The 16,592-nt window shown below is 47.2% G+C and overlaps 1 protein-coding gene across 1 annotated transcript in view; it reads right to left on the bottom strand.

Annotated features, from left to right (window-relative positions):
- Positions 1 to 16,592, bottom strand: part of UNC45B (unc-45 myosin chaperone B) — a 35,235-nt gene that overhangs the window by 547 nt on the left and 18,096 nt on the right. The window contains exons 9-18 of the mRNA XM_007937307.1: positions 15,187 to 15,487; positions 13,990 to 14,084; positions 13,657 to 13,798; positions 13,106 to 13,246; positions 10,564 to 10,691; positions 9,818 to 9,884; positions 8,502 to 8,615; positions 7,853 to 7,968; positions 4,704 to 4,821; positions 2,407 to 2,562 (exon numbers count right to left, since the gene is read on the bottom strand). Of these exons, the coding sequence (XP_007935498.1) occupies positions 2,407 to 2,562; positions 4,704 to 4,821; positions 7,853 to 7,968; positions 8,502 to 8,615; positions 9,818 to 9,884; positions 10,564 to 10,691; positions 13,106 to 13,246; positions 13,657 to 13,798; positions 13,990 to 14,084; positions 15,187 to 15,487 (1,378 nt within the window). The remainder of the gene's footprint in view (positions 1 to 2,406; positions 2,563 to 4,703; positions 4,822 to 7,852; positions 7,969 to 8,501; positions 8,616 to 9,817; positions 9,885 to 10,563; positions 10,692 to 13,105; positions 13,247 to 13,656; positions 13,799 to 13,989; positions 14,085 to 15,186; positions 15,488 to 16,592) is intronic.

The following is a 16,592-nucleotide window of genomic DNA, read 5'->3' on the forward strand; positions in this document are numbered from 1 at the left end:
ACTGAGGTCCAGGGATGGGAAGTAATTTAGCCATGGTCACACATCTGGTAAGTAGTAGAGGAGACACACCCACCTACCTATCCATTGGTTGTGCCTTGAGAAGGGCAGGAACAGGCTCACTGCATGTCCGAGTGGAATGGAGATGCAAGGTGTTCAGAAAGGAGTGTCGTCACCCTGGGCACATGAGGGAATGCCTGTCTCTGCCAACCTAGGTGCCCTTTGAGATGTGGGCCCTAGGCACGCCCTAGGCATGTGCCTTGATTTCAACTGGAGTCACCACTAAAGTCTGACGTGTACCGTCTCCTCCATCCCTCACTGTGAAGATGGTCAGGCTGTCCAACTGGGCATAGAGGGACAGGGCTATAGACACTCTGATCACCCAAAGACAGAGCTGGATTAAAGCCAGGAGGCTTGACTCAGATCACTCAATAGACACATAGTATGGTATGGGAGAGAAGGGATGGGAACAGCACAAACCAGCCTCCAAATACAACAGCCTTCACCTTTATATTCACACACCAGTTGGCTCCAACATTACCATGCAGAGTAGAATAGTTATCAGCATGGGTTGTGGAGTCATAGAGACCAGTGTTTAAGTCCCAGCTCAGGCACTTACCAATTGTATGACCTCAGAAAAGTTGTTTAACCTCTCCCAGCCTCTGGAGCCCTGTCATCTGTTATGCCTACCTCCTAACACTGTGATGATCTGATAAGATGATGGATTGAAAGAGTTTAGCCAGGTCTGGAGCAAAGTAAAAGATCAACATGTGGAAGCAGACAGGGATAATCACTGAACTAATCCAAGGATTTTCCCTTTGTGCTTCCTTGTACATGTTACTCTCATCCTCCATTCTCATCCTCCATTCTCATCATGGATAGACTTCTATATACACTGCTCTCAAATAGGGACACAGATACAGAGAGGGGGAGGAAAGGTAAATCTTTGCCCTGAGCATCTGTGCAAAGTTATGTAAATGCTTCACTGAGTTTCCTACCATAAAGAAAGAAAATGAAAGTTCAGCTGGCTGTGGCAGGATTCATGGAAAGTTGCGATGCTTGTTGGTAACTGATAATAGGTAGTTCTCAGAGTTGAGTCCTTGGGAGTGGAGGGAAAGAGTGATAGAAATCCCAATAGGGATAAGATCCCAGGGCAGGAGGAACTGAGCCCCGCTTTGCAGGGAGTATTCCAGTGATTTGAGATGCAAAGATGTCCATGTTGGATACTAGAGGAGTAACCCCAGAGACTAGAGAAGCAATGGTCGAGGGAGGATCCTACTTGAGGACGGAATGGATCCAAGGTTTCTGAGCCGCTCAGGACGAACAAAGAAGTGGCCAGGAGTGTGGGCCACTAATTCTGAAGGATTCCAATCCTTCCCCCAACTAATTGGCTGTGTGACTTTTTTATATCTCAGTATTTTTAATCTGCCAAATGGGATGATATATTAATACCCATCTGATAAAAGTGATGAGAAGATTAAATAACTTGATATATATCAACACTTAGAACAATGCTCGGCCTGCAGTAGCTGCAAGGAGTCACAGAGTGTCCTGCGTGGACCTGCTGACCAGAGTTAGGCAACCACAGTTACTTCAGCAGATCTGTTTTCAGGCCAGTGGTTTTTAAAGGGTAGTCCCCAGGCCATAAGCATCTCACTCCCAATCTACTGAATTAGAGTATCTAGGGAAGCTGTGTTTTAAGTTCTCCAGGAGATTCTTACACACGTTCCAGTTTGAGAACCACGGCTTTAAGGCTAAAGACCAAGCAGGATAAGCACCCGTGCCCTGGGCCAGGACATCAGCCCCCTTGGAACACACACACACAAAGAGAGCCTTAAGCTCACTAACTAAAAGAGCCTGTCTTTCAGCCAAACTTCAGTAAATCTGAGTTGACAAATTTACATTTTTCACCATCAGTCAAAATGGGGGTCTATGAAATAAATTCAGTTCAGTTTGATGAAATAAAAAAAGTTTCGTTTTGCACCCACAGGCAAGTACTACTCCCTGTACACCTGCTGAGATAGCCAGAGTCCCACCCAAGTTCTCATCATCCTGTCTACTCTTCACCAAACCACAAGGTCCCTGTGGTATTCCCAGCCACTTCTACACTTCTCTTGGGGGGCTTGGCACTCCACAGCAGTAGGTAATGTTGCTGTCATTACTGTTATTATTCTTAAGTAATGAGTAATAAGCACCATCAAAAACTACAGTGGGAGGGAGCTGAGTTAGAGCACTTGGTCGAAGAGTATAGACCCTCTCTCCTTAGGTGGTAGGATCAGATACCCCCTGGGAGGGTGACAGGAGGGTCTGGCCTCCCCCCAGAGGCTCATACAGGTCAGTCTCATGATCTCAGGATGGAGAGGTCCCTATAGCCCACCCAGGCCGCGCTGCTCCCAGGGCCGCTCTCACCACTTCAGTCATCTTGAAGCAGAGTTTCTTATGTGCTGCTGTCAACATGGCTAGGGCTCCAGCAGCTGCATTCTGTAGCTTGTCATCATCCTCCCCACAGAGCAGCACCACCAGCTTCAACCGGTCATTCCCATCAGCCAGGAACCTCTCCTGTACCTATGGGAGGAAGGGGGAGATGAGTTATGTAACTCAGAGAAAACTGTTTCCAGCTGTCCAGCCTGAAAACAGGAAGGTGTGTCTGAAGCCCAGCTCCCTGACCCAGGATCCTTGGAGCTTCCCTTTGAGCAGCTCTCTCATGCCACCTCTCCAAGGAAATCCGGTCTTCCCTGATTAGCTAAATGAATGGGGCTAGAAACTTCTCCAGCTAAAAGGTTAATGAGAACAAGGGACTCCCTGTTTGATGTGTTTTACCACCTCTGTCTGCATCCATTCTCACCCTCCTTTTCTGAGTTGTTCTCCATTTAACAAACTTTGTTGTTGTTGTTGTTGTTATGTGCCGTCGAGTCAAACCCGACTCATAGCGACCCCTCCTTGGGTTTCCGAGGCAGTATCACTACGGAAGTAGGATTGCCCAACCTTCCTTCCGAGGAGTGGCTGGTGGGTTTGAACCGCCAGCCGTCTGGTTAGCAGGCAAGTGTCTTAGCCACTATGCTACCAGAGCTCCCTACTTCCCCCTAAATTTCCTAATCTAATCTTTTGAGTTGCTGTTGATCCCATATAGACAGTTCTCAAAAGAGCAGACATAAACGTCTGCTCAAGGCAGACATTTTTTTTTAATTAATTAAGTTAGAGTATTGTTTGATTTTAAGAAGACTTCAGGGGATATTTTTAGTTTAAGGTTTAAAGTTTATCCCAGGGCAGTAGTTTCAGGAGTTCATCTAGCCTCCACAGCATCAAAAAGTCTGGAATCCATGAGAATTTGAAATTCTGTTCTGCAATCTTGTGGAGACAATTCTTAACAATACAGGAATCGTGGTTCCCTAAGACATTGCTTAGAAGTGAGCCACTGAATCCAAATTGGATTATGAGGTGACTGATAAATGGACATCTCTTCTGTTTAGATCCCTGCACAGGCTGATTTTGTTTTTTACTGCAGTTAATTCTGCCCCCTAGCCCCTGGAAAGGCTGTCCTCCCACTCCCCTCTATTGTCCCCTCTTCCTTGGATACACTGTCTTGCTATCACATGGCTGTCAGGCCCCTAGCCCAGCCTAGGCCAGCTCCCTGGGAAACACTGGCAACATCAGTTCCTCTAACTTTGCCGGTTTTTGTGGCTTGCGTTTCCCTATTATAACAGTGGGAAGATCCAAGACTGGAGTTAAGTATTGAGGGAAACAAACTGGGTCTTGCATCAGGCCCTATATGAGGGCCCAGGAGGGCCACATGGCCTAGCGCTCACATTCATGAAGGGCCTCAGATTTAGACTCTGTTGTTATCTCTCATGAGCTTATATGTACAGGCACAGAGACACCTCAGCAGGATGGAAAGAAGGCATTCATCATTGGTTATCATTTATCCCATTACTAGAACATAAGGCCTATTACATGTTCTGAATTCACTTTATTTGTATAAATCCTATAGTTATCTATGAAAAGCACAGTTGATTAAATGTTAACATTTAAAATACTATAAAACTCTCTTCCTCTTTCTTGCTGGACATGAAGCCAAGAGGATAACTGAATTTTTGCATTTATTTATTTTTTTCTTTTAACATATGTGGGCCTTCAATAAATTCAAGTGCCCCGCCCTCTCTTGACTTCTTAGAGGCCATGGCCTCATGTCCTGCTTTGCTAGGAGGTTATTTAGGCCTAAGAAATAGTGGAAAGTCCCTGGGTGGTGCGAATGGTTACGAGCTTGGATGCTGAACAAAAGGTTGGAGGTTGGATTCCGCCCACCCAAAGGTGTCTCAAAAGAGAAGCCTGGTGATCTACTTCTGAAAACAATCCACCAGTGAAAGCGCTATGGAGCACAGCTCTACTCTGACACACACAGGCGCACCATGAGTCAGAACTGACCTGCTGGCAGCTGGTTTTCAAGTAGAAAAGTGGCACCTTCCGCCTCATTCAGCCCAATGCTTTGGGCTCAAAACCACAGCTCAGGTTAATATTACTATGCATGCTTTCCCTTGTCTCCCTTGTACAGGAAAGGGGTTTGTAATTGAAAAAAAGATTCTTGGGCTCTCTGGCCAAAATGCTCCCTTAATACCATCATAATAGCCCCTGTTGTCACCCAAACCCTGACCTGTGGTTTGACTCTCCATGCCTCAGTCCCCATCCCTCACCCTGAGCCTCACCCTTACCTCCTTGTTGGCCACCATGTTGCACATACACTCCGTGGCCGCCTGCCGCAGCTGGTCATGATTCTCAAACATGTAGTTCTCGATGTCCGGCAAGGCCTTCTCCTTAATAATCTTCTGCCTGGGGTAAGAAGAGGTGGAGAATGCTCTGTAGTGAGCAGGTGTTGTTTTTGGCCAGCCAGAGCTCACCCCCTCCCCTTCCTAGTGATGTCCCTGCCACATCCTCAGCTTGATTTACATGGTGCTGATCTCTCCTCCAGCTCCAGGAGGGATACCCACGAGCATAAACTAAACGACCTATCATAGTGTCTTGACCATAGCGATGGATTCTGAGATGAACATGCCATCCAACTGGAGATTTTTTTTTGTGTGTGATTTGGGTGAAAATTTACAGAGCAAATTCACCTTTCATACAGCAGTTCACACACACTGTGTCTCATGACATTGACCACAATTTACCACAATGCAACAGCTCCCTTCCTACTTCCTCCTGACAGTTACCTCTTCCTTGTGTCCATCCATCCGTGCACTTCTTTCTCCCGAGCTGTCTCCCTGTGCATAAGCACCCCTTCTTTCTCCCATGATTGTTCTCTCCAAGGAGTGTATCTACCTGAGGTAAATGTTCACCTCATATGCCTGTTTTTTGTTTGGCTGGAAACCACGGGTGTGGGTTCAATTCCAGACCTGATGGGTAGCTAGGGGCCATAGTCTCAGTGGTTCCACCAGGCTCTATCGGACCAGCAAACCTGGTCCCCGTGCCCCTTTTTTTTCCTCCACCTGAAGATTTTTCATATTATTATTGGGGAAGAGAAATTCTCTCTTCCTCTTTCTTGCTGGACATGAAGCCAAAAGGATAAGAGGAGAGGTCTGAAGCCATCCTTGTGACCACAAGAGAGGAGAAAAGCCCATCTGAGAATTGAGACAACACAGAAAACAGAAGAGAAGCCGAGAGAACTAGGGCCTAGGGCAGCTTTGTAAGCCCTGCATCAAGCCACACCTGAATCTGGATTGTTGTTGTTAGGCACTGTCAAGTTGGTTTCAACTCATAGCAACCCTAGGTCCAACAGAACAACACACTGCCGAGTCCTGTGCCATCCTCAGAATCATTGCTATGCTCCAGCCCTGCGCCACAACAACGGCGTCAATCCATCTCGTTGAGGGTCTTCCTCTTTTTTGCTGACCTTCTATTTTGCCAACAGCCTAAGGCACTTGACTGCTAACCAGAAAGCTGGTGGCTCAAACCCACCAGCCACTCCTCGGAAGGGAGATTGGGCAACCTACTTCCATAGTGATACTACCTTGAAAACCCAAGGAGGAGTTGCTATGGGTTGGGTCCAACTCAATGGCAGTGAGTTTGGTTTTCTTTTTTTCTACTTCACCTAGCATGATATCCTTTTCCAGGGTCTGGTCCCACCTGACAAATGATCAAAGTACAAGAGATAAAATCTGATCAGTCTTACTTCTAAGGAGTATTCTGACTGTACTTCCTCCAAGACAGATTTGTTCGATCTTCTGGCAGGCCATTCAATATTCTTCACCAACACCACAATGCAAATGCATCAATTCTTCTGCAGTCTTCCTTATTCATTGTCCAGCTTTCACATGCATATGAGGCTACTGAAAATACCAAGGCTTGGGTCAGGCGCAGTTTAGTCTTCAAAGTGATATCTTTGCTCCTTAATACTTTAAGGAAGTCTTTTGCAGTAGATTTGTCAAATGCAAGAGGTTGTTTGATTTCTTGGCTGCTGCTTCCATGAGTGTTGATTGTGGATCCGAGTAAAATGAAATCCTTGACAACTTCAGTCTTTTCGCTATTTATCATGATTCTGCTTATTGGTCTAGTTGTGAGAATTTTTGTTTTCTTTATGGTGAAGTGTAATCCATTCTGAAGGCTGTAGTTTTTTTTATTGTTATTAGTTAAGTGCTTCAAGTCTTCTTTGTTTTTAGCAAGCAAGGTTGTGTCATCTGCATATCACAGATTAATGAGTCTTCCTCCAATCCTGATGCCACATTCTCCATGAAATACAGCTTCTGGATTATTTGCTCAGCGTACAGGCCGAATAAGTACGGTGAAAGGACACAAGCCTGACACACATCTTACCTGATTATTTTTCTGGATTACTTTTTATTTTTAGGAGTAATCAAATTCCCTTTCTGCTTAAGCCAGATGGAGTTGAGTGTATATTCCTGTTGTTGGTAGTTTTTATAAATATTTGTTGAATGTAAGATTAGATGAACAAAAGAACGAAACCAGTAAGTGAATTTCAAAAACAGTAAAGCAGCATAGGTGTTGTAGAGAGTGCTTGGGGCTTGGAACCAAATAGGAGCACATGTGAACTCTACCACTTACTAGCTGTGGGAAAATGGACAAATGATAGAACTTCTCTAAGCTAACTTCCCCACCAAGACATATTTTAAATAGGAATGCATTTTGCTCATCAAGCAAGTCCCTGGATGGCGTAAACAGTTAAGTGTTCAGCTACTAACTGACAAGTTGGCTACTGGAATCCACCCAAAGCACTTTGGAAGAAAGGCCTGGCAATCTACATCTGAGAGGCACAGCCATTGGAAACCCTGTGGAGCACAGCTCTATGCCAGCACAATGGGGTCGCCATGACGTGGGGTGAATTCAAGGGCAACTGGTTTGGTTGTTTTGCTTTTTTGTCATCAAAGCTAGTTCCCTGGCCTCTGCTAGTTGTCCTCCTGGAAGTGAGTTTTCAGCCACTTGCAGCCAAAAAGAATCTCAACCCAATATGCTCCACCTACCCTTGCTTCCAAGAAGGAGCACACTTGATCCCCACCCCCCACCTGGGTATCTTGATTACTGCTTTACAGCCTCCTTTGGGTTCAAACCCACCAGCCACTCCTCAGAAGGAAGGTTGGGCAACCTACTTCCGTATTGATAATGCCTCGGAAACCCAAGGAGGGGTCGCTATGAGTTGGACCTGACTCGATGGCAGTGAGTTTGGTTTGGTTTTGGTTTTTACTTTACACACTTACTCCAGTCTTTCCAGGTGTTAACTCACATCTTTCTTACTGGGATTCCCACCTTCTGCCTTTGATCTTGCCCTCAGAGAACAGCTGTAGTACAAGACGTAGGTGAAATTTCAATGACTTTGTGAGCTAGCTCTCCCCACGTGCCCCCCACTCACCGGAGTTTGTCGCTCCGTCCAGACAGGTTGGTGAGGCCTAGGAGGGCCTCGTAGTTCTGGAGGCCGTCCCTCTCTGTGTCCAGGAGACGAACGAGGGGCCGCACCACCTCATACACCTAGGAGGGCAGGGAGTTGCAGGTGTGGGTCATCCTCAGTCCCTTACATTTATTGGTGCCAAGCTTTAACATTTCCAAACATTTTCCCATACATTGCCTAATGTAATCTTCACAATGATCCCAAACCAAAACCCATTGTCGTCTAGTCAATTTCAACTCATGGTGACTCCATAGAACAGGGTAGAATTCCCCCCATAGAGTTTCCATGCCTATAAATCTTCATGGAAGCAGACTGCTTTCTTTCTCCCATGGAGCTACTGGTGGGTTTGAACTCCTGACCTTTCAGTTAGCAGCTGAGCATTGAACCACTGCACCACCAGGGCTTCTAATGATCTAAAAGGCAGGATTATTTTCCTCACTTTTCCCAGAATCCAGGTACCTGGGTCTCGGAACCAGACAGATGGGAGCATACGTCCTCTCTGTGACAGCACGATGGCCCCTTCCCAGGTGGGAGGTAGGGTGACAAGGGAAAGGCCCTTAGGAGCAGAGGAGACTTCTCCCATCCTCCCACCCCACCTGACACAGACACCTACCCGCTCCCCCGGAAAGGCGATGTCCGGGTTGGAGACGGCAGCGATCTTTGCGAGGGCATGGGCTGCCTTCACCTTGCCCACGTCAGTGCCCTCCAAGGCCAGGGGAATCAGGGCCTGCAAGAAGGGACACAGTCAGTGCGTGCTCACAGAGCCCCAGCCTCTCGCCTTCTTTCTTCTCCAGCTGTTATCTGCCATCTGTCTGTCCCATCAGAGATGCAGGAGGACTCTTAAGATAAGCTGCTCTTGAGCTATCATAGAATACAGTTTAAAATGTTACCAACTCATGCCCTTGGTCCCAGCACACATCAAGGACTTCACCCCTACCTCCCTTCACCTATTCATAAGTTCATTCTGCTTTTGCAAAACTCAATCAGTCAATAAACTGATGTTTCACTTTCTGCCTAAGCCAAACCTAATCATAACAGTGGCTTTTGTTGAGCACGTACTATGAGCCAATATTTTAAGTGTATTTTCTCTCATCTTTGTGACCTCATGCAAAGTGTGTGTGTGTGTGTGAGAGAGAAAGAGAGAGAATTGGCCCACTTTACAGATGAGGAACCTGTAGCTCCAAGAGGTTAAACAATTTATTCATAACTAAAAACAGGCATCCCAACTCATACCAAGCCCCATTGGGATCCCAAGGCTATAAATCTTTATGGAAGCAGGCTGCCTCATCTTTCTTTCGTGGCTGGTGGGTTTGAACCATAGAACTTTTGGTTAGCAGCCAGATGCCTTAACAACTGCACCACCAAACCAAACCAAATCAAACCAAACTCACCGCTGTCGAGTTGATTCAACTCATAACGACCCCTCCTTGGGTTTCTGAGGTGGTATCTCTCTGGAAGTAGATTGCCCAATCTTCCTTCCCAGGAGTGGCTGGTGGGTTTAAACCACCACCCTTCTGGTTAGCAGTCAAGTGCCTTATGGAGAACTGAACCACCAGAGCTCCTTAAAAACAGGCAGAGCAAGGACTTAACTCTTAAGTCTTCTACTTCAAAGTCCAAAGTCTCTTATTTGCACCTTGATTCCTTCCAGTAGGGAGCTCTGGTGGCATAGTGCCTGAGGCATTTGACTGCTAACCACAAGGAGTACAAGTGTGTTTCCAAAGTAAATCCCATGACACATCATAAAAACGGGCAGAAACTGGTTGGGGGTTTGTGCCCAGATAGCACAAGTAGTTAACTGAGTTCCAGGAGGTTGGGTTGGTCACGGAGTACGTTATTGGGCCAGGCAAAGAGTATACATGAGGTTATGCGCACACGCACACACACACGCACAACTTCCAGGATAGCAAAGATCTCATACCACCCAATTACCTTGCCACCACCTTGAGCTACAATGGTGCCTCTGTCCTTTGGGCTGTCACACAGTGCCAGAAACACCCTGCAGAGCCAAGGATAAAGGAGAACATTTAATGCACCAGCACATGCTTCCCAGGCCAGCAAGTCAGAGCCAGCAAAACCCTATGATGAAGAGGTGCTACGGCTTGCGCTCCAGGCAACTCTGCATTCCCCAATGTGGGACCCATCACACTGTATTGAAACTGAGACCTTGGCTGCCTCCCCCCCCAGATGTAAGCTTCCTGATCAGAGACTGCCTTAATCTCTGGAACAGCAGATCCCACACAGGGGCTTGGGAACAAGGTAACCAGAATGGATGTTGTTTTTGTTGTTATGTGCCATCGAGTTGGACCCGATTGATAGCGACCCCTCCTTAGGTATCCAAGACAGTATCGCTACAGAAGTAGATTGCCCAACCTTCCTTCCGAGGAGTGGCTGGTGGGTTTGAACCACCAGCCTTCTGATTAGCAGTCAAGGGCCTTAGGCACTATGCTACCAATGGATATTGACCTCTTTTATCCTAGTGTACATTTCCTTCTGTGATGATCTGCTTCACCTAGTCACTTTCCAGTGTGGATCCCCTTCAGTTTCTTCTCTAGGCCCCCATGCATCCCAATCTCTTCATTTAATCCCTTGCCATTGCTATCTCCCTGTTCAGCCTCCTCCCCTCCACGACCCCTCCGATGCCAGCCCAGCCCCACTCTGGCCAACCGCAGCCACACCTGGCCAGCAGCTCCTTGGTCTGGTTGGTGAGGATGGCATTGTCCGCTTTCACCATGCAGGTCAGCGCAGAAATGACACCTGCCTTCAGAAGCCGCTTCACCCGCATGTCTATGAAGTCCTTCTTGTCCTGGGGAGATGAAAGGTGACAATGGGGAAGGGGCCAGGACACCAGACCAATTTGTATTAAGCCATAAAGATGGTCCATTTCTGAATTCTTGCAGTATGCTGGATAATGACCCTCTAACAGGGTCCAGATTGGGATGCCCAGAACCTGTGACTATGTTACCTTCCATGGTGAAAGGGAATCTGCAGATGTGTTAAGTTAAGGATCTTTAGGTAGGTAGGTTATCCTGGATGATCCAGGTGGACTCTATATGATCACAGACATCCTTGTAAAAGGAAAGCAGGGGGATCAGAGTTAGTGGTAAGAGATGTAATTGATGATGGAAGCTTGGAGTGATTTGAGGAAGGGGTCATGAGCCAGTGAATGAAGGCAGTTTCTAGAAGAGAAAAAAGCAAAGAAATGTCCCTTCTCTCTGGGCCTCTAGAAGGTGCCAGCCCTGCCGGCACCTTGACTTTAGCCCAGAGAGATTGATTTTAGACTCTGACTTCTAGAACTGTAAGAGAATAAACACCTGTTGTTTTAGGTCACTGTGTTTGTGGAAATTTGTTACAGCAGCACTGAGAATGGAATATACTTCTCCTAACTCCCTTTGTCCAAGCAACTGCAAAGGGGCACATGGCATGCTCTGCTGTATGAATCCACCACTCATCTGTCAGTTTGTCGTACTGTGGTGGCTTGCGTGCTGCTGTGATGTTGAAACCTATGCCACTGGTATTTCAAATGCCAGCAGGGTCACCCATGGTGGGCAGGTTTCAGTAGAACTTCCAGATTGAGACAGACTAGGAAGGACATGGGCAGGTCCACTTCTGAAAAAATTGGCCACTGAAAATGTTATGAATAGCAGGGAAACTCTGATACAGGGCCAGAAGATGAGCCCCTCAGGTTGGAAGACACTCAGAATGCAATACCATGCTTGGCAAAAAAAGAGAGTCTGCAAAAAAAGGGGAAGACCTTCAGTTGGATGGGTTGACCCAGTGGCTGCGACGATGGGCTCAAGCATGCCAACGGGGTGAGGATGGTGCAGGACCAGGCAGCATTTTATTCTGTTGTACGTACAGTCACTGTGCGTTGGAACCAACTCAAAGGCACCTAACAACTCTATTCAGAATACAGAGCTTGAGTAGCTGATGGGGTAAGGAAATTAATTTCAAAGGCTCTTTAATTCACAGGGGAATGAAGCAAAAAACTGATGATCCATCCAAAACACCTGATGAACCATACATTATTTTTCTTGCAAAAGATTGGCTTTCCATTATAGGCAGTGGAGTGTAGGCAGGAATGAAAGAGGATAAGGAACAGATGAGGTTGCTAACAATGGTTGTTTTTGCAATCTCAGAGCTGAATAGTCACTACAGCTAATTCTTAGAGTGGCTGGGAAGAAGGTGACAGTCATGGGCAATTTCTAGAAGCCACATCTGAACTTCACAAGAGAGGAACATGCTATATGGAGTCGTTGCCTGGGTGAAATGCTATGCAACTTTTAAAAATGACTCAGAGAGTATATATGACAATATGGAAAACACTTCAACTATTTTCCAAAATCACAACTACCTCCAGGCCATAACTATGAAAAGAAAAAAAGATGTACAAGAGTAAAATTTAATTCTGGTAGGTAATATGTAAAAATGCCAAGAGTGGTCCTATGGAAATGATGTAATTGTGAATGGTTATTTTCTTTTCTCTATTACTCATTTTTTTGTTTTGCAACCTGGTTATATTACTTTTACCATTTTTAAAAAACAAAATGATTTTACTGGCTGGGAATGGGATACATATATATTCAAACAGCAAATCACATACAAATGATGACCTTGTGTGGAGGGAGTCCACAGGAAGGGCCTGAAGGGGACTTGTGACATCTGGCCTGGTGGGAACCTTTGCCTCCCCTGTTACTCATACTTAGCACCTATGTCCCCAAACCCAGACAGCCCAGGGAAAAAAAATAAAATTTTTGTACATGAAAGAAACATGAAATGAAACTATCCAAAAGTCGTAAAATCAGCAATATAAATCGAAATATGCTCATCATGGCTCCGTTTGTTTCCTCAAAGCACAAATTACTTTTCCAAGGTAGAAAATGAAAACAAAGAAAAAACATGAGCGCCACCTGGTGGGGTAATTTATCATTGTCATGTTCAATTTGTTGTTCCTTGGGTTTCTGAGGCGGTATCACTACGGAAGTAGATTGCCCCATCTTCCTTCTGAGGAGTGGCTGGTGGGTTTGAACGGCCAGCCTTCTGGTTAGCAGTCAAGTGCCTTAGGCACTACTCTACCAGAGCTCCAGCCATCTTCAATTTACATGTCCCCAATCATCCCAAACACGGGCTGCACGGCACCCAGGCATCGTTATTTCCTGCTCCACCTCTTTTGGGCATTTGGTGGCACAGTCCACCCCCCACCTGAGCAGACTGTCCTACCTTTGGGTGCTCCTCAGGTACATGTTGCTTGGAGAACTTGGCCAGCTGCACGAGCTCGGGGATGACCTCCTTGACATCATAGCTGTTGGTGCAGTTCACCAGGGTGGTGGCCACTGAGTACAGGATGGTCTTGTCGCTGGTCTAGAGGCATGGGGTGGGGGAGGGGCGGCAGGAAGGAAGCTTCAGAGCAAACCTCTGCTTCCAAGATGGCTCACTCACACGGTCTGATAAAAGTTGGTTTAGGAAGGGTGTGGCTGTTGTAGCTATATCTTGGTGGGGTGGGGGTGGGGGGTGACACACAAACAGCACAGAAGGAGAGAAACCTGGCCCTGCTCATAAATTCCTATTTATTCTGTACTCTCAAGAGAGAAGCCCTGGTGATTCCGGGATTAAGCACTCAGCTGCTAACCAAAATGTCAAATCCACCAGTGACAGTGAGTTCCGTTTGGTTTGGATGGGTAGAGTCAGGATGAGGCTCAGTGGAAAGTCCTGTGGGCTTATATCCAGAGGGGCCAATGGGTCCTGAAGTCAAGGGTTAGGGCTCAACTTGCCTTGGCCAGCTCAAACATGGCCTGCAGGGCAGGAATGTCCTGGACAAAGTCATCCTTGACATCAGCATCCAGCGTGAGGTAGGCCAGCCCCTCCACTGCCCAGCGCCGGGTCCGGGTGTCTATGGCTGCATTGCACAGCCACCTGGAAGGGGAGGGAGAGGTGCTGGAAGAAGGGTGCCAGCACTGGGTCCAGAAATCAGAGATTTCAGGGCAGTGGACAGCAGGGGAGGGGGAAGCTTTTCAACATCTAGAGTCCATTAGTGTGTACCCCAGAGGCTCCCACAAGGAAGCCAATAGGAAGATGTTAGACCTGAGGACATACAACCCCCTTACTTGCGACACTGTTTGGCCAGCTTCTCCGTTGACCCTTCGGCAAATTGCCTGAGACCATAGTCTGTGCCGCCTGCAGAGCCGAGTTTACAGAGTCCCTGCAGAGGTGGGGAGACAGAGGAAATAGTACGGTCAGACTGGGCTTATGGAAGAGGCCTTGTTCATATGGGTCCCTGTCACTGGAACATCTGGCTCCTTTTCTTTACCTGCATGAGCCTCTGTGGCTAACACCCCTTCTGAAATGCCTTTCCTGACCTTGAGAGATTAGAGCTGACACCCACAAAGCTGGAGGTCTTTACCCTGTCGTTTTGTCCCTACTATTTTGACCCCAAGGGTGTTTTGTTTCTGCCATCTTTAAAAGCTAGCACAAGAGAATGTCAACCACATCCAAAACTGCAGTGGTAACACTGTGACAGCCCAGAGTGATGACATGTTGTTGTTATGTGCCGTCGAGTCAGACCTGACTCATAGCAACCCCTCCTTGGGTTTCTGAGGCAGTATCACTATGGAAGTAGATTGCCCAACCTTCCTTCCGAGGAGTGGCTGGTGGGTTTGAAACGCCAGCCTTCTGGTTAGCAGTCAAGTGCCTTAGGCACTATGCTACCAGAGTTCCTGAGTGATGACATAGATGTGCAAAATATTAACCAAGAAAAACTGGACTCTTGTTAGGAAAAAAAAAAATCTTCAATAAAAGAAAACTCACCAGGGCAAAAGCTAACATTAATTAAAAAGAAAATTCATAGGAACAAAAACTGAATCCATCACTCGCATCTTTACAGTTTACAAGAAAAAAAGAAAGTTTGGGGACCTAATTTCAGGAAAATCAAAATGGAAGCAGGTCTGACGGTGCTATAGTGAGTGAATATGATTAAGGAAATAACTGAGTTTTTGTTTGGAGTTTGTGCTGAAAATACTTTCTGGACAAAAGCTCATCTGTGCTTGTGTTGTTCATAAGCACAGAGGCAGATGTGCTCGGGTAGAGCAGCAGTGCCCAGGGTTCTGAATCTATGTTCTCACAACCCCCCGCAAGTCCGCTCAGAAGAGCTATCACCCTGTTCTGCAGGGTCCTGTGGATGGCTCTGTGTGCCCCTTAGACCATGAGCTCCCAAGATTAGGGGCCATGTCTCATTCATCCTGGTGTCTCTGGTGCCTGGCATAGTGCCTACCACTGGGGAAGTGGGTGGTACTGAGCCCACTCACCACCAGCGTGCGGATCTTGATTTTCTCATTTTTGGTGGTCTTGTAAATCTCCTTGAGCATCGATATGCCATTGGTGATGATGAAGCTGGCGCGGCTGAGCTTGGTGGAGGCATGGATGAGGGCCTCCACGGCCACCAGCTGGTCCTGCTCTCGCTCCGAGCCACACAGGGCAACCATCATCTCCATCACGCCTTTCAGCCCCAGCAGCTGGTTGCCCAGGTCGAAGGGGCCCTGCAGGATCCCTGACACTGTTTGGATAGCACTCACATTCTTGTCCATGTTCTGGGGGTCAAACGTGCCCCTGCAACAGAGGGGAAGGGTGGTCAAGAGAATTGGCCTGGTGGGGAGAAAAGGAACAGTGTAGGATTTGGAGGCAGACAGATTGGGATTTGCATTCAGGCTGTATCACTCATGTCCTGTGTGACCTTGGGCAGTTCACTGAACCGCTCTGAGCCTCAGGTTACTGATCTGCAAACTGAGGATAGTACTGCTGTGCCTCAGTATTGTAGCGAGGATTAAATGACATGAAAGACTTGTTGCAGGTTGGGTCCCCAGGAAGCATACTTTGAGACAGAGATTCACATGCAGGCGAGAGCTTTTGGGATGAACAGGAGCAGGCCTGGGTAGAGGGAGGTGTTGGGCTGCAATGCAGTTGGAACAAAGCTTCAGCCTGCACAGAGTTCTGGAGCTGGGATGACCTTTAAGCCTGTTCCAAGCTGGGGCAAAGGTCAAGTTATTGGATGCCTACTGCCCCAAGAAGAGGGAGCTGGCTGTCCTCAGCTGAGGCCAGTCCCAGAGCGAGGTGACAGCTGAGAGCTGACAGCCTTCCCAGTAGCGGGGGAATAAACCCTTCATTCCTGAAAGGAGTGTGGCAGACTACACAGCATCCACAAGGACACGAAAGGCCTAGCATGGTGCTGGCAGCTGGATCCCTCTACAGCATGGCTAGCTCATGATGGGGCCAGGGAGAGTCACTGCCCTGTCTGGGCTCAGTTCCCTCCCCCACCAAGGGGGAGCAGGCCTTGCTTTCAGAATCTATTATTGTCTACAGTATGGGAGAATCTCTGTTTGGGGACATCAGAGGTGACAGGCCTTCTGACCCTTCAGGGACCTGCCCAGGTTGGTTTAATGTGGGGAATCGAAATGTAGTTACATGTAAATGAGAGAAAGCAGTGTGGACCAGTAAGTAGGGACTCCACACAGACTCAGATGGAGACCTGGGCTCTGATTTCACATCTGCCTCTGAATTGCTGGGTGACCAGGGAGGGCCAGCCCCTCTGGGACTCTGTTTGTAAGGTAGGGGAAGGGTCTCTCTCTCTCTTTCTCTCTCTTTTTTTTTTTACTTTTTATTGTGGCTTGGGTGAAAGTTTACAGAGCAAATTCATTTTTCATACAGCAGTTCATTC

Source organism: Orycteropus afer, unplaced genomic scaffold (genome assembly GCF_000298275.1).
Source record: "Orycteropus afer afer isolate SDZICR_OR568_19922 unplaced genomic scaffold, OryAfe1.0 scaffold00042, whole genome shotgun sequence".
NCBI classification, from domain to species: Eukaryota; Metazoa; Chordata; class Mammalia; order Tubulidentata; family Orycteropodidae; genus Orycteropus; species Orycteropus afer.